The sequence below is a fragment of the Phodopus roborovskii genome, unplaced genomic scaffold, assembly GCF_943737965.1.
Source record: "Phodopus roborovskii unplaced genomic scaffold, PHOROB, whole genome shotgun sequence".
NCBI classification, from domain to species: domain Eukaryota; kingdom Metazoa; phylum Chordata; class Mammalia; order Rodentia; family Cricetidae; genus Phodopus; species Phodopus roborovskii.
The window spans coordinates 325,416-343,572 of record NW_026126483.1 but is presented as its reverse complement, the minus strand read 5'-3'; the positions used below and the strand labels follow the sequence as shown (position 1 = coordinate 343,572).

Below are 18,157 nucleotides of genomic sequence, written 5' to 3'. Positions count from 1 at the left end.
AGATCAATAAATGTTTCTAAATATTTTGCTTTTCATCACAAAACCAATTTGATGCTCATATCCAGAGTCTTTTAAGCTTTCAGTCTGAGTGCATACTAAAAACAGGGGGAGCAGAGAAGACTTGTAATACCATCCTGAGGATACCTGGCAAGAAATCAACCTCAAAAGTAAAGAGGACTGTGCTGTCTCTCAGGACTTTGTTTCTCCACAAATAGACAAATGAGAAGACATGTCTAATTCAAGGGAAAATAAACAGGGGCGGGGGCCACTCATCTGTATTCAGAGAAAACATACGTGAGTCCCTAGACTAAGATAATAATCAAACTTTTCGTCCTTCCCAATACTTTAATATTTTAGAAATTCAGGCCAAATCTACCTTAAATGAGATGACACAAAAATACTTTCTAAATATGGAGACATTCATGTAGCCAAAAGTTTATGTCTTAGGTTAAAAACAGAAGTAACCTTATAGATCAGGGCCACAACAGTGAGCATGGATGGAATTTAGAGGAACACAATTTGGGAATCTTCCTGGAAAAAAAGGTAGGCTGACCTTCCAAGCTGATTCTGGGCTTTTGAGTTCTCCAGGTTAGGGAACTAACCTGGGGTGGTGGGGGTGGAGGGGTCAGACATCACAAAATTAATCTGCTCCTTTCTGGTTGCTAACACAGTCAGACTTAGCCATAAAGGTAAGAACTACCATTTAACCATTGTGGTGACTAATAGGAAAAATATCCCAATTTCAAGAAGGCTATGAATGCATTTCATTATGGTAAGAACATTTTAAAAATGTGCATTCTACAAAAGGAGCGGAGCTTGTGTGAGGCTTTGGGTTTGATCCTCAGGACCACTTGGGTTAAGTTCATTCTAAGCACATTCATCTTCATTGATTAAATTATGATTGCACGTGATAAGGGCACTAGTGGCAGCTGGCATGTCCTTAGAATTGGAGACAGGCAGGAAGAACCTCAACTAACACTTGAACCGAGCTCAGCACTCTATTGGTTTTCTAGCCTGTTTAGTCCTGATCCTTGATGCAAACTACTTTGTAGAAAGAATGATCTTTGTTGAGTCAATTTCCAGCCCTTAGGGAACATGTACTTGATTGCATGCAATTAAGATGCTAATTACTATTATATGGAACTAGCTTTTGTCAGGCTCCCATTAAAGGAGGGTCTAAATACTTAAAAGTCCAGAATTAATTTTTTAAAGATATTATAAAATTTAGACTTTTTTTTTAATTAACCAGACTTCTTCCTATACTTTACTTTAATACAAGGTAAAAGAAAAAAGAAAAACATTATTTGATTAAACATCTTAAGAACACCAGGGGGTCTTGGTGGAAGAGTATTCATCTATTACCATCCCATGTGCTATTGATGATAAAAGATATTCAAGGATATGGACTGAACAATCTCCTATTAAGTGGAAATACTGGCTTGTGTATTTACATCTTGTCTGAGGTGGAAATAAGTCTTGCAGAGACTCTCAAACACAAGCTCTTCCATTCTTGAAGACGATTCAACTTTGCATATGTATATATGCAAATTTTAAGCCTCCGAAATACACGTACAGACTTGGAATTAAGAGATTCATATGAAAGCTTGGAAATGATTTCCCCATTGTTAACTCTAGGGAGATATATATCTACCAAGAGAAAATAGAGTATTTCCTTAGAATAATAATCTGCAGTTGGCCCTACTTTTAAAACATTCTTTCTAGCAGTAGCTGGAAAATCTCAAGCAACTACTAAACTTTTCCTGAAGAATTGTGTTGGTTTTGAGAGAGTTTTCTGTTATTCTCAACTCTCTTTGTAGCTGAACAGGACCTTGAACTTTAGACCCTCCTGCCCGACCTGCCAAGTGCTTGGATAGTAGGTGTACACTGCTATAGTTCTCTGCTCTTTTAGAATTCTTACACATAAAGTGAAACCTGGATGTGAATCCAGGGGAAGAAAGTTGAGCCAAGCACTAGTTCACAGACTGAAACCAGGCAAGAGTCTGTGGCTGCAGGCTGGATGATGGAAGCAGGAAAGGATACGGAAAGGGGCTCTGAGAATCAGACGATACAAACAGAAAGCTCTTCGACACAAATGAAGTCAAACAAAAGCAGCTATTTTCTTCAAGAAAATAGGACAGTTGCTAACAAAAATATCACATCTTACAATCAGAGAGGAAAGGACATGAAGTCAGTCTCAAACTCACCACACAATTAAATCATGTCAACCATGATCAAATAAGCAGTGTGTTTTGAGAACAGCAATGCCATTTTGTTTCGTGAATATAAGGCTTGAGAAACTAAGAAAGCTGGGTTAGTATCATAAGATTGCTCTTAACAAACCTGAGAGTACACACCATGATTCTGTCAATTGCTCTGCTAAACGAGTTAAAAACAAATTAACCAGAAATTATTCCAAAAGTGGAGGCTATGTAGTTCTCAAAGGTAGAGGTAACATGAGAAGAATAGGCACTAACAAAACAAAAACATATTAGACATAAATTACTTTAATTGAAGCATCTGTGGAAATTTGGAGTTCCTTATTTCAAGAAACCAAGGTAGAAAAGCTAATACAAGATGGCCCCATTTAATCCTACCAAAATTTGACCCAACCCATCACAAGGAGAATGGTAAACTACTGAGGTCAGGGAAAGTCAAAGACAGACACAGGGATTCTTCTCACCTCAGGGAGTTGGCCTATCCCTTTTTACTCTAAGTCATGTTGGTGGATAGATGGAGCCCCAGGGGTAGGCTTCCTGTGAGCTATGTAAGTGCTTTCAGTACTTCTTATATTTGCACCAAGGGTACCTTGTTAATAAGATGTGGCTTGTTAATAAGTCAGGGGTTCTAATATTTGAAAATGTAAATTTCCAGGATGTAGAAACATTCATGTAGTCTCAATTGTATTTAATGAAAGAGACAAAAGATTTTGTCCTAGCCAGTCCCAAAAGATAACTCTTTTGCTTTTCACAAATGTAAGCTGTTCAATGATGTGACTTTCCTATGATTGAAATTAAGAGGTTTTTTTGTTGTTGTTTTTGTTTTGCTAACATCAGACTACATTTCTTATAAAGTAAAGTAATTTTACAGTTCTGTATTAAAGACACATGTACTACACAGGCAATCAGTTGAAAGTAAAGCACAGGTATGGAATGCAGCTGAACAGTATAGCACCTGTTAAGTAGGTGTAAGGCCCTGTATTCCATTCTTAGTACCACACACACTGGCCACACCCATTAAAGGCAAAGGACCAATTACATTCATTTTCTCCAGGGCAGATGCTACTTGGCCCAGAGACGATGAATGCTCTATCCTTACATGACTTATTGCCTTGCTTTGTGTTGTGGGCTATCACCTAACTCTGCCGAATTATCCAGCTAGTTCATATCAGAGCAATAGGCAAAAAGCCACAGGGTCCCCGGTAGCACTGGCTTGCAAGGCAAGCCCTGGATGTTCTTGCTAGTGATGAGTTGGTAAGGACTTTCTGAGTCTTGCATCTGTCTCCAAGCAAGTTCTCTAAGAACAATATTTCCCTATTATAAGTTAACTCTCATCAACTTGGATTCTGGAATGCTCAGAGAAAATTAAAGTCATGGTGTTCACTACATTAGAATGTGAGCCTCATTCCTGACCCCAGGCATCTAAATACCCTCACACATTAACTCCTGATAAAGTTTTATGGAAGCAAAGTGTTTCACTCCAAGGGCAGATGCCCTTTTAAGATCTCATGTAGTGTTGTAGGTATGTTCTTCTATTATCTTGTTTTCCTTTAAATGAATTTTGCACTGTAGTCATGGAAAGGCATTTTCCTCATGTCAGTAGTGCTGGTTCTAACTCCTCAGAGGGTAACACCTGACTGAAATCTCCCCTTAGCATCCCCTGGAACTGTTCTCACCTGAGGAGAATTTGCCATAGGCAGAGCAAACAGTGTTGGCAAATGCAATGAATTGCCTCTTAAGGTAGACAATTTAAAAGATGGGAAAATATTCAATGAAAGCTCATGTATGTAATTCAAGGTCTGCATTTTGCTGGGGGCTTTTTGTTGATCTTTCCCTAACACAGAGTTTGGGTAACATCTTAGATCAGTGTTCTGTAGGCAAATATACTCTATTGCTGTCTGAATTTCTAGCTTAATTCCAATGGAAGCTTAATGAAAAACAGATAGAAAGAAGAGAATGAGAGATATGACCCCAAATATAAAAATTAACTTTCATGCTCACTAAAATTTGAACAGACAAACCTGTAAGGTAACTTGAAGCTCCCCATAGTCTAGATTTAGATTTTGACTTAAATACCACAACCCTATGGAGGGACCATCCTGTTACCACATAGAGTAAGAATTCGCTTCTATGTAGTATCTAACCCAGTCCCCACCAGCAGCTACTCAATTAAAGCTCGTTTGTTAGTGCCAGTTCATCAGCTCCAGGTCAGCGAGGGATGAAAACGGAAGCTCTAACCATTTGTTGGCTGTGACTTCCTGTACCCAGGTGCATTCACTTCCTCTTCTGCAATGGTGAAGTAGAGTTTTGAAGATCTTTTCCCTCTACTGGAAGGCTTGCCACTGTCATGATCTGAATGCCTTTTGAAATAATCTCCTCCTTGCACTACTAAGGAAAAGGGATCCGTTTAACCCTTTATAGTAGCAAATACATCAAAGGTGTTGACATCCATGTTAAAATTACTAATATTAAAACTTAAATATCAGCTTATCCACCCCAAGTTAGAATTCAAAGAACTTAAAGAGTATTGGTCCTGGGCAGATCCACTGTTGTCTACAGAATTCAACAGCCAACATTATGGAAATGTGCAAAATGAGGTGAGTGTCAGTCTGCCCCAGAAAGGTAGTAACAAAAGTGCCCAGTAGTATAATTTTGATTCCATGATGGATAAACAAAAATCACATTCACTATGGAATAATCTGGAAGAATTACAGTCATTTACCTGTTTCAGATATTAGTTGGGCACTCTAGTCCAGAGGGAGGCAGAGAACAAGGAAATGAAGTAACCAGCATAAATAGCACACAACAGGAAAGAGACAATAGAAATAGACAGCTTCTAGGGAGAAAGGCAGGGCTCGTGAGTGGCTGTAATGTCTTCTACTCCCTTTAAAGACCACTAGTTCATATATGACATCAAAATCTACCCCCTCAAACACTTGAAAGCTATGCCAAGACCTTGTGTTATTTTCAGCCTGACATTAGTACAGAGTACTGTGACATGTGACTGACTCCTTCTGGCTCCAGACAGGAAAGCAACCCTGCTGCTCTGTAGTTTCAATCACCCCATGGTAGGCAAGTGTATGCCTAGTTCTTGAGGGATGGCTCCCTTATTTGGGATTCCTCACTTTTCACAGCAGTTCTGAGCTTCCTAGTGTCACCTGTGTTGTCAACAGAGGCCCCAGGACACTGGATAGTTTTAATGACCTACTCTGGATAGTTTTAATCACCTATCAAGTATGTCCAGCTTTTTTGACACTTGGGAACCATGCAATTGAGTTAAAAACAAAACAAAACAAACAAGTCCCAACCCCACTAACACCGGCTGAAAACACAATTACTTAAAGTAAGCTTATCATTTTGTATTAGACTAGAACCATTTCCACCCTCAAACTCAGCTGCAGGTAGCCCTTGGGCTATAGACTGGACACTCATAAGCAGGTATCACTTTACAAAAAATATGCTAATCAGAAATTCACTAAATTCAACTCTCTGGCCCCCACCTAACCTATTTCGTGTAAGTTCCTCCACTTTTCAGTCATTTTTAATAAGATGAATATTTCTGCACATCACCAACCCCTTCCCTCACCCCATTAAATTCTCACTGGCATTTTCAAAGCTTCCTAAAAGCTAAGAGGTAAAGACAGGAATTGCAGAATGGAAAGACAAGATGGGTAGCAATGAGGAGGAACTGAATGGGCGACCTAGCTGGTTCTAAGGTTGCTTTGAATAGCACTATTAAACGTTCTTCACCACATAGTGACTCATTCTAATGCTTGGGCTTTGTTACCAAATACAATAGAGTCTATACCAGCCCCCTCTTGGACAAAAGTAGTAAACCACCTTCAGTCAAATCCCTACCTTCTTTTATCTATAAACAGTAGGAGAGAAACTTCCACCTACGAAAACAAATGTGCAGAATGGAAACAGAAGAGCAAAGTGCTATTATTTATTTTTATTAGATTCCTAAGACACAAGGATAATAGGTAACCTTGCCTACTATTAGCTTCAACCCAAAACTATTGCCAAGAAAAGCAAACAGGAGATTTCAGACCCAGGGGAGTCACGGAATTCTAAAATATAAAGTTAATGCAACCCAAAGCACAGCAATGGTCTATTTGTGGGGGCTAAGAACTCTTTAATAGCTGTGGGTTGGTGGCACATGCTTTTAATCCCAGTACTCAGGAGGCAGAGGCAAGCAGATCTCTGTGAGTTCAAAGCCAGCCTGGTCTACAGAGTGAGTTCCAGGACAGGCTCCAAAACAAAACAGAGAAACCCTGTCTTGAAAAACAAAACAAAACAAAAAGAACCCTTATTACACATATCTGGTAAAGATATCTGTGTTTCACACGAATCCGCCAATCCCATCTCAGGGAACTGGAGGACTCACACATTTGTGCAATGACCCTCTGGAAATGTCTACACAGGGGCCACACTTCTGATAAGGCAGAACAATTACTCTTGACCCTGAGAGTACAGTGAACTTTGAGGTCCTTTTGACTGCTCCTGAGTCATGGAAAAATGGTAAAGTTAATGTACTACAGCAGCCCCTTGAACCGAGGCAATGGTGACATGCCAACTAGGGAGTAATTTCCTTAGAAATAATGGGACCTAGAAACCTATTCAAAACTGCAGCTGAAAAGTGGGCTCCTGTAGAGAAGATGGGTCTTTGGTTAGATGGCTCAGCTATGCTTTTCATTCTTCATGAATTCCTAATGTCAGACATAATGCCAAATCAAGTGCCCACTGTGGTTTCCATATTCAATCCATGGGATGCTGATTTGAACTCCAGGACACTAGTTAAGTCTGGGATTATGTTCTTTTTGAAATGACACTCTTGGGGTGGAATGGAGCCAAAGGAAAGATGTTCTTACCTTCCTGGGAGAAGGTCCTGGGATTGGGCTGGGGGCTGCTGCTCTGGCCATCACGTTCCTTGTCCGAGGGGACTTTTTTGAGGATGGGTGGAAGAAGAGCAACTTTAGGGGAACTAGGACCAGATGGAGAGTCTGGGGTATCTTCTACAGAGGTACAAAGACACAAAGCAAACTGTTCTACAAACTGTTTATAAGCCAGGCAAATCTTTACCTAAAGATGACCAATAAAAACTGAAAAGCTATTGCAGAATGTGCAGAATGTTTCTAGTCACAGCTTACTTCTCTATTTCTGCTAAGAAAAGTAATTAACACTGCAGATCAATCAAGAAAAAACGGAGGACAATTATGAAAACTTGACATATGTACAAATCTGAATCTATCCTGCAAATATTCAATGAGCTAATGCTTGAAAATGAGAATATAAGTGAACTACAGGTTCTTTCTGCCTCAGACATAAAGTTGTTGTTTTAAAACGTGTACTGTATGTAACACAATGCCTTTACCAGTTATCAGAGCTAGTAAGTCACAACACACATGTACACACACACACACACACACACACGTTCATATACCTACAAACATGGAATCCAGTGCTCAAGGAGTAATTTGGAATCATGGACTTTTGGACCCATCAAATACTTTGGTTTCTGGACCTACATGGAAATTAAATGATCTCCTGGGTGAAAAGGGTGTGAAGGCAGCCAGGATAAGGATTCTAGGCTCTTATCTGAAAGCCAGCATCACTTCATCAAAAGGACTCCCAATGAACTGGGCCCTTCCCCTTCTCCATCAAGGGATTCTCAAGCAGGTGTGTGCACCTGTGTGTGTGTGTGTGTGTGTGGAAGGCAGGCTCTCCTCGTTCTTACATTCTCCCTTCTAGTCTGCTATTTGTGCCACCACAGAAGTAAAGCTATGACTGGACGCAGTGACCTCATAGTCTCTCAGAAGTGTCATGAAGAGTTAACTGAGAAGACACACTTGAGAATACTGCTGAGCTCTCAAGCTTTATCAAAGGTCTTATCAGTTTATGAACCTTGTTTTTGATATGCCATGTACTAAGAGATAAACAATACAGCTGAAAGTGAAAGCTTGCAACAGAATAAAAGCAATCTAGCTAGCTTTCCATTTGGTATTGGCAACTGGGAAACAGAGATTCTCCATAAAGTAGGTCAGATATTATGAGTTGTTTCCTTACTTCAAACTAGAAACACATGGAGCTCGGGAAAACATCAAGCCTTCTGTTGACAGCTTTCTGCTTTTCATCTACTTAGTCTGTTTTCGACATGTCTCATCCTGCAGCCCAGGCTGGCCTTGAGCTTACTATGCATCCCAGGTTAACTGTAAATGCGTGGCAATTCTCCTGCCTCAGCTTGTCAGTTGTCAAGAAGAAGAAGATGATGATAATGGTGAGGATGAAGATGCCAAAGGTTTGGCTGTATCTATACCCTGTTTCCTGATCTTTCTGGGGAAATATTTTGAGAAGAGGCGAAGAGCTGAAAAAGGTTCACCGTCTTTCATCACATTACTCATTAAATTTTTGATGTTTTGAAAACTCTTACAGTATTTTTTTTTAAAAAAAAGACCTGATATAGACACTTTTTTTTTGTATAAGAAAATAAGACAGAACCCAACCCATTCCTAGTATTTTAAAGTTTCTTCAATAAGACTTTCTACTTTAAGTTAGTAAAAACCTTTGTATGTGGCCAAAGGCTAAGTCTCTTGGACTGTGATGCTGCGAAGGCCTTGGCTATACCTAGCACACTTGGCCACCTCTGCAATGCACCTGTAGAATAGAAAATTGGCGCCATCCATGAAAACCTTATTTCAAACAGGGCCCACAGTTTTCCAAAGTCTGTTCTACATCTCTGATACACTTCAGGATATGTACAACCTCACAAGTCTGTGCCACTCCTAGGTCTTTGTCCTTAAACTGGCCTTTCGAGTTGCCTGAATACCCTGGAGACTGATTTCAGACATAAGCCTATGCTGACCGGCCAGCATGTCCAGGCCGGTTTTCCTGGCAAGCAGGCAGTCTCAGGTTCTTCCTCTTAATATATAGAGGGCCTTGGAGTTGAATCTCTTAGCCCTCCCTAGTTCCCAGCTCCTTCATGTTTCATGTGTTTTCCACCCATCTTCTTTCCTCCAAGGTGCCTACCACATTCTATCTACTCTTGAGACCATGTATGTGTGGGTTCAGCCAGGTGCAGCCTGACTCCCAGACCACTCACCAGGTCGGGAGGCAGTTCTTGGCTTCTGAGGGATGGAGGGCCGAGCTCCTGGGCTGGGCTTGGGGGACTGCAGGAGGGGCTTCGGACTGGTGGGCATGCTGGAAGAGCTTCGAGACCTGTAGCCCCCTTCCACTCTGGGTTCTGCTTTGGCATTCTTTTCTGGTGTTCCCAAACCAAAGCGGGCCTCTGGAGCACCTGGGTGCAGTTTGGGCACTAAAATGAGAAGTGGTCCAAAAACCATTTTAAACAAGTCAAAGAAACTAATCTTCCGAATATAGAAATGTGGTGCACCCTGTGGTTAACATTCCTCACCCCACAGCTCTCAAGGACAAAAGCGTCCACTTTCAGTGTGCTTTTAGTCATCGCTAGTGAAAGACTGACTTTCTTCATAGTGATGGGATGACTTGATAGCACCTTTTAGAAGCATCTCACTGGTCAGGCATTGCCAGGAAGGAGGCAGATGCTGCAAAGGGTTAGAGTTGGGAAAAAGGAATCTCACAAAAAGCTTACGTCCTTCTTCCTGCTTGTGGAGCCTGCTAGGCTGCCTGCCCACTCTGGGACAGCCCACTTCAATTTCTTTGTGACGACGTGCTTGCTTTGCTAAACAAACTGCTTGAACAGTTAAGTGTTTCCCGGCTGAATTCTTTCCTTCCAGAACTCAGAGATCCTTGCAATGAGATAGCAAATTTTACTCTGCACCATGTATAATTCTATATTCATAAGCAAGGAGAAGCTAATTCTTCATGAATTTGAAGTCTTCAGATCTTTCTTGGATCTGACAGGCATGGGCATACACACCAACAAGCAGTGTCTCAGTTCTGGATGACAACTGACCCGCTAGGGACCTGGCTACAAGTTGAGGGAGAAAGGCTATGCTTGAGGGCTATAATCTCCCCTCAGGGTTAAAGGTGAAAACAGCTCTGGGAAGGTCATCATCTCCTCTATCCACACAGCTATTGCTGTCTACAGATAATAGCTAGTGAAAAAGTAAGCATCCTAACAGTGACTTACAAGTCACTGCCGGTTTCCATCCCATGCATCTTATCTCCATTCACTACACTGAAAACCTAGAGGAAACAAAGCACGGGGGGGGGGGTAGGGGGGGTTCCCATCCACACTGTAGCCACAGGAGTAGAGTACTTCCTCCTGGTGAACAAAATAGCTTCCCTCCTCTTCCACACGCCATGCGGAGCTTGCTGTCCAAACTGTTACACTGTGTTCATTCACCAGAATGCCCACAATTTAAGAATTTGTCAAAAAGGAAAAGTTGGGGAAGGTAATCTTAATTTCCTCCATCTGTGAAATCAAAAATATAAAATGTCCCCCTCAGATAATGGCTATACGGCTCGGAGTAACACCCCCGGGAGTGGCTGGGACAGGAAGGGAACAACACGAAGGCTTGCTCTTCCATTTGTATTTTTCTTCTTCCAATCACAGGCAACTCCTAAAATCAGAAGGTGAATGGTTTTCCTCCGGGGATGCAAGCAACAGCTCTGCTTACCTGTTCCACTCGCATCTGACCGCTCTGTGTTGCTCAAGACTGGGTTGGAGGAATCCTGGGTGATGACATCATTGACGAGCTTCTAAAAATTCAAGATCCCCCCAACCCCAAAAAAGAGCACATCTGAGATGTAAGGGAAAATAAAAAGAAACAACAAAGCAGATAATGAATTACAGCAGATTATTCCTGCACTGTTACTGTTGAAGGGACCATGTACCCACAAGGGCTTGCAGTACCCCCAAGATCCACACGAGGGGGGGGTCACAATCTATAAAGGTAAAGGAGTCCAGGTCTGGTTTTCATGAAATCTAGTTTTTGTTTGTTTTTTATTTTCTATATATGTTTGTGTTTGCCTTTTGTTTACTTTTAGGATGGATCTCACTCTGTAGCCTAGGCTATCCTAGGATGTAGTCCAGGCTGGCTTCAAACTCACAATCCTCCTTAGATTCCCAAGAGCTGCAATTTCAGGCATGAGCCACCATACCAAGCTTCCAGGAAATCTACTTTTAAAAGCAACACAGAGGTCAGAGAGATGGGTCAGCAGGTAAAGGAGCTTTTTGCCAAGTCTGAAAGCATGTGTTCAATTCCTGGAACCCAGATTCGAGTTACAACACCATATGGAAGTTTCGGTATTGGTTCATGATGGCCAAGACCAAGCTCTCAGCACAAAGGGCCATGCATTTTCCCCAGAGGGACAGAGGGCAAGGAAGAAGAGACAAACATAGGAGATAGAGGACCAGGGAGAAGGAGCAGGGAGCAAGGGCAGGGATATTTGTCCCAGTGGGACAAAAGACTGGCTCTGGGTGGCAGACAGACAAGACCCATAAAAAATGGAAGTTTATAAAGGTAAATGGAGAAACCGTGTATTAGGAAAAGGCATTTAATTTTAACTGGGTATATAAAGTAGATGAACTAAAGGGGGCTTTTGGTCGCTGTACTTCAGTGCTTTGACAGCTGGACCTTGGTGGCTAGCTTTTGGAATGTAATCTAACAGCTCGAAGGCAAGGCAGACACAGCACGGGGGAGAAGAGCCAGGCCTGCCAGAGCCACAAGCTCCAGCGGGCTGATGTTGCTCCACCAAGTGCTGGAGGTACTGAATCTTGCAACATGCACTGTGTGCCACACACAAGTATATACACAGTAAATACAGTTTTAAAAGCAACTGGAACCTTTCCATCCTTGGTGTACCACTCCAGATTGAGGAGCTTCTAATACTCTAGGTGTTCCTTGCGACTTAAGCAGAACCATAGGACACAGACAGTCATTAGGAGGCAAAGGTAGATGGCAGGGATCTTCCTGACTTTCAATAGTCATTGCTTCCCTGAAGTGCTGGGAATGAAACCAAGGGCCTTACACATGAGACAAATGTGTATCACTGAGCTCCCAACGGGGGGTTTTAAGACCTCAGGGGAGAGGAGTTTGTGATGGCTCAGAAGGGTGGGCTGTGGCAGTCTCAGGGTAGGAGTTGAAACTGTAGGAGGAAAAGCAGCTTCCTCCCTCATAGTTCAGATGGCCACATTAGAACAAGAGTCTGAAATGTAAGAGGCGGAACCAAAAGTCCAGTGTTTACATAAAATCCAAGAACACTATGGACAGTGATTTCTGGTGCTACTTTTTATGCAACATCCCCAAAACATGCTACGATGGTGACTCCTACCTATAGTCTCAGCACTAGGAAGTCTGAGGCAGGAAGATCGTGGCCAAGTTCAAGGCCAGCCTGAGCTACATAGTGTGGTCCAGAGTCAGCCTGAGCTGCTTTGTGAGATTCTGTCTCAAAAAAAATGTTAATTAATAATGAAAATACAAAAGTGAGGTGACCAGGTAGAGTACTAGGCACTCTGACATGTAGCCTGACTATCTCTCCTCATTTAAAACGTACCACTCACTCCTAGATTCAATATGACACCCTTAGTGTAGGTGATTCATCCCCATGACACATTGATGCAGCTTCACTCCCTGGCTGCATTGGCTAGGAGGTAACAGGGAGGTGGAGTGGACTGTGAGGAAGAGCACAGGCCCAGGCTTTGAGGGCGCTGAGCAGCACCACTGTGACAAAAAGCACATGATCTGGCATTGCAATGAAAAAGTGACCCCAAGAGAAGAGGGTCCCATGCTAGTCCTCTGTGCAGGTGCCTGCAGGGCACAGTGCAACATGTCATGAAGCCTACCTATGTGGGACTTCCCCCTCGCTGCTCTTCCAGTGGCAAGGCCAATTATATGTCAACCATGGATGCTTATGTTACTACCTTTGTAAACAACTCAGTGATACATTTCAGGAAACAGTCTAACACTGGTTATTTTTAAAGCTTTTATTATCCTGGTAGCATAGCCATGACTGGTCTAAACCGTAATTGCTTAAGATTTGTTTTTTAACAAAGGCTATTTAGAAGAACACTAGATGGCACTATGAGAGCATTGACATAAATCTGGACCAAGCACAAACACATTGGCACTCTGAGCCAATGTATGTATCAGTCCCAAACACATGGGAAACCACTCCAGAATTCCTGTCTTTTCAGCAAAATTAGCTGCTCATCAAAGGAAACGGTGATAAACAGTTCATTAGGAAAGCACCACATTTGCTGTTGTAAATTTATAAAATAAGCAGGCATCTGGCTCACTGTAGGGATGTAGTACTTTTTTCCACTATTCTGCATGGTGAAGGTCAATGATGTCTCCCTTAAAGCAGCAGCAGTAGACAGTTATGTAGGCTCTCTCATCTTTGGGCTACAATAACAGCCTGGGGGGAGGAGTGAAGTGGGTATCCATAGCTGGGAAAGTAGAAGAACTATGATGAACAGCTGCAGAATCTTATGGGATGCAGGGTTTAATAAAAAGCAGATGTTAAGAGGCAACACAAAAGTCCTCTGTATCTGCTGCGCATCCACCTTTTACTTCCTCTAAGTCAAGGTCCACTGGAAGAACCATTATCTTTTGAGGCCTCGAGGAAAACAGATGCACAGTTTCCTTCTCTTTGGGGACTTCTCAGATCTCAGGATGATGCACACAACCTGGGCACGGTTATCTTAATAATCACTACAAGATACATTCCTTTAAGAAATTATAGAAGCAAACAGACAACATTCTGAGAAAGAGACTGGTGTGCAAGACCTTGCAGGGCTCGATCTCCAGCTTGATCACAAAGCTTAACGCAATGGAGGGAGAAAGGGAAGTAAACTTGAAACTGGACTTCGAGGAGATTCAACATCTTTGTTTTCTTCCTTTTCCAAAATTATCCTTTGCTGTGCTGGGGAATAAATTCAGATCCTCATAAATGCCAGGCAAATACTCTACCTTGTCCCTGAGACTTAGCAACTTCTAAACCAATGCTGCTGTCTTTTATAGCAGCATTAGCATGCTGTGGAATAATCTTTCTGCACACTGTAAATTATGCTGTGATTGGTTTAATAAAGCATCTGACTGGTCAATAGCTGGACAGGATAAGGTTAGGTGGGAAAACCAGACTAAGAACACTGAGAAGAAGGATGAAGTCCAAGACCTTATCAGTCAGATGCAGAGGAAACAAGCCACGTGTACAGCAAGTGTACAAAGTGAAGTTAACAAGCCATGAGCCAAGTGGCAGCAAATAAAGGAAGAGAAATGGGTTAGTTTAAGTTGCAAGAGGGAGTTAGTAACAAGCTGAGTTATCAACCAAGCACTTATAATTGATATCAAGCTTCCATGTTGGCTATTTGAGAATTAGCAGGCAGGAAAGAAAAGTCTGCTTACAGTAGTGGACTCAGTGATCAGTTCTAACAGGAGACCCTGACTTTTTCTTTTGCCATTTAAATCTGGAATACTGCAAAGGAGTTTGAAGCCTGGGAAAGGTTACATGAAGCATGGAACGGGCTTTTAATAATTAACTGCCCTGCAACCTCCAGCTACCCTCAGCATCTCCATTCTGATTCACCTAAGTCAGTCTTATTTGGGGACCAGTTCTTGCAGGCTTCTATTGAAAGCACAGGGAGACAGCCAAGCGGGGCAAAGCTTATTTCTTATAAACATATGACAATACTTTTAAAGTACCATGCCTCTCAAGAATGTACCTCTGGGCCGGACAGTAACCCCAGGAAGGGGTAGGGGTTGAAACTGGGGGGGGGGCATGGGTTTAGGCCACCCTGTGCTACACAGTGAATCTGAGACCAACCTGGGCCACAAAGTGAGTTTGAGGCAAGCCTGTGATGCTGTATGAGAGACCCTGTCTCAAAACAACCAACAGATTAAACAAACAAGGCATGTGCTGGGGCAGTGAAAACAATCAGGAAGTTCTGCAGCCGGGCTCTAAATACTTCGGGAATAAATATTTAGGTTTTACATTTAAAAAAGATTTTTTTTTTTTGTAAAATTTATCTTATGTGTATGAGTATTTTCTTGCACATATAATCATGTGTACCTTATGCATCTCTGGTGCCCAGAGTTCAGAGGAGGGTATCCGGTCCCCTGGAACTAAAGTTACTGATGGTTGTGAATCACCATGTCTGTTCTGAGAACTGAACCAGCATCCTCTACCAGAGGCACAAGTGCTCTTAACCACAGAGCCATCTCTCCAGCGCCCCGTATTTACATTTCTAATCAACAAGGTGTTTTTCTGTACCTCTTTCCCCATAAAAACAAAGAAGCAAATGCACAAACCCAGACACAGGGCCCCTTCCTCACCTTCTGTGCACATGCGGCTCTCCGTTCCTGCTTGGCCTTCATCTCAGCCAACAGCCCACTGCCCATCACCTGCACATAGCGCCGGCCACTCTGTGGGCTACCCCTGCTGTCGCTGCGCTCGACCCTGGCAGCTTCCTCTGCCTGACCCTCCTCCAGCGGTTCTGGCGTCTTCATCTCCTCTGTGCGTTCCGCTCCGTTGTGCTCAGCTGTTTTTATGTCCTTCTTGGCGGTGTCCACTGGTGGACTCCGGATTGCCCCCTTTGGGGAAGAGAACTCCTCTGGCATCAGGACCGTAGGTGGCCGTTCAGATTTGGACCGTGATTTGATTAGGTTGAGAAAGCCACTTCTCCGAGAATCCCGTTTTTTCTTCTCATCTCCTTCACCCAGATCGTGGGCATCCGAGCAGCGTGTGGATGACCGCCTGCACCACAACCAAAATCACAGCAATGACTGGCTTGGGCATGAAAACAATTACTTAGTGAACATGAAGATGACTGCTGCATAAGCTGCTAGCTATATTCTGTAGCATTTAAAATGTTAAGCCTGTGCTTGGGGACAGAAGAATTTAGGCTACCCATGAGGAAACTAAGCACACAGAGTATGAGCAAATTTGAAGGAGTCAGGCAGGATTGAGGACAGACTTTGTAATGAATAAAGGATGAAGTGTGAACTTCTCCCAGGCTGGCTTGTGCTATAATTGGGCAACTACACTGTTTAATTGGGGGATACTGGAAAGAGCTTCCTTGACCACCTGTAATTATTAGGTAATAGGTGAAATCCAATATATTTGCTCAGGCCTGACAAATATTTGGATCTTTGTTTAAATGGAATAAATTACTAGAAGAAGCAACAAAAGAAAAAACTCATGGCCAGGGTGCTGGTATAATATCTGTGATATTAGTATTTGTAAGATGAAGTAGGAGGGTCAGAGGTTCAAGGGCAGACTCAGCTATATAAAGTTCAAGGTCAGGCTGGGCTACAGAAGACCTTATATCTAAAAACAAAACTAGACAGAATAAATTTAAATTTTAGGATAGATTTTTCAGGAAGAAAAAAAAAAATAAAATTTGGGAAATGGGTGAGAGGAGCAAACAAAATGAGTGCCACAAGGAATCTGCCACTCAACGTTAGGAATGGGATCTCCCTCTAGATGCCCAGAAACTCCGTCAAAACTAGAGCCAGGGAGAAACACAGAATGGACAACAACAAATACAAAACCACACAGGTGAGAACAGGCAAAGAGCACAAAGTAGCTTCATGGACGTGAGCGGCTGAAGTCTAAACTGGAGGCCCAGGAGCAGCGAGAATCTCAGTGGCTGCAGACTGCGGACAAACAACACCTCCACAAGGGGAAGTGGCTGGGAAGCTGAGAGACAGGGAGGAATGGCTGAAAGCCAATTCACCAAGAATTATTTCCTCTTTCCAAGCCACAGGGCCAACAATGCCCAGCCCACCCCGAAATCATTGTTTGCAGAGCCAACCAAAGAAACAGTGCAACTGAGGGTATGTGGCCACAAAACAAATAAAAGCAAATGTGACACGAGCAGGACATTTAAGGTTAAATGGTACAGCTAAAGAAATGCCGCATGGAGTGTAAAAAATAAGTTAATGCATATAAAAAGGAGGGTGTGCTAAGAATAAGTAACTGGCAGAGACAGAATGAGAATTAATAGGTTAATAGAGGAAATACCAGATGAAATAGAGGAAGTTTAACAGAAAGTGTAAAGAGGAAACAGAAGAGATCTACAAAAGAAACAATTAAATAAAAATACTCCAGAACCAAAGAACATGAGTTTTAAGAGCCAAACACTTTTTGTGTGCCAACAAACTGGATAGACAAACCAGCATCCCCCTCTGGGGGATCATAAAATTTTAGTACCCTGAGACTCAATACAGATACACCAAATGTTTCCTGAGAAGAGAAAAAACAAAACCGTATTACAAAGGATCAGGACTCAAGATGACACTGGGTTCTTATGAGAACTCTTGAAGATAGACAATTAGGGAACGGTGCTTTCAGAATTCCAAAGCAAAATGTATTCCAAACCCCAATTTCAAACCCAGCAACACTATCACTCAAAATGGAAGATTTTAACCTTTATAGAAATGCACTGTTAACACTCCATTTCTTAGAAAGTAACCACAGGAGGAAATCCATCAAAATGAGGGTGTAAATCTCAGACTCGGAGAAGCAGATAAGACACAGGGATGTGGTGAAGGGAATGCACTTGCAGAGGATAAAGGAATGCCTTCCCCACAATCCCTGCCCCAGGTATGAGATATGTCTGAGAAAACCAGATGGAGAACATGAGAGAGAACTCAGATATCTGTGTTTTTACCGGAGACTTAAAAGGAATGGATAGCTTTCAGAAAACAAACAAACAAACAAACAAACACCATAAATCAGGTGTGGATACTTCCAGGGCTAGAATGAAGTCCACTGAAGCAATCATAGAATAATGAACTAATAAAAATTATCATCAAATGAAGAAAGTCAGGAAAGAGAGGGGGGGATTAAGAGGGGTCAGAGAATGGACATGATATACTATTATCCTCTGAAATTCAAAAAAAGAAAAATTGGAAAAAGTATTGTATTAAAAAATCGAAACTAAAGTTAAGTGTTAATGGAATAAAAACCAGTTGCCTCTGGGGAGCAGGGAGTGGGAAAAGAAATGGGGTTTTTCT

General features: G+C 42.2%; 1 protein-coding gene across 1 annotated transcript in view; it reads right to left on the bottom strand.

Moving 5' to 3' along the window:
• Nucleotides 1-18,157, bottom strand: part of Carmil1 (capping protein regulator and myosin 1 linker 1) — a 274,465-nt gene that overhangs the window by 2,577 nt on the left and 253,731 nt on the right. Inside the window, 5 exon segments of the mRNA XM_051194557.1 lie at nt 4,455-4,601; nt 7,088-7,231; nt 9,316-9,528; nt 10,817-10,898; nt 15,473-15,893. Coding sequence (XP_051050514.1) covers nt 4,455-4,601; nt 7,088-7,231; nt 9,316-9,528; nt 10,817-10,898; nt 15,473-15,893 — 1,007 coding nt within the window.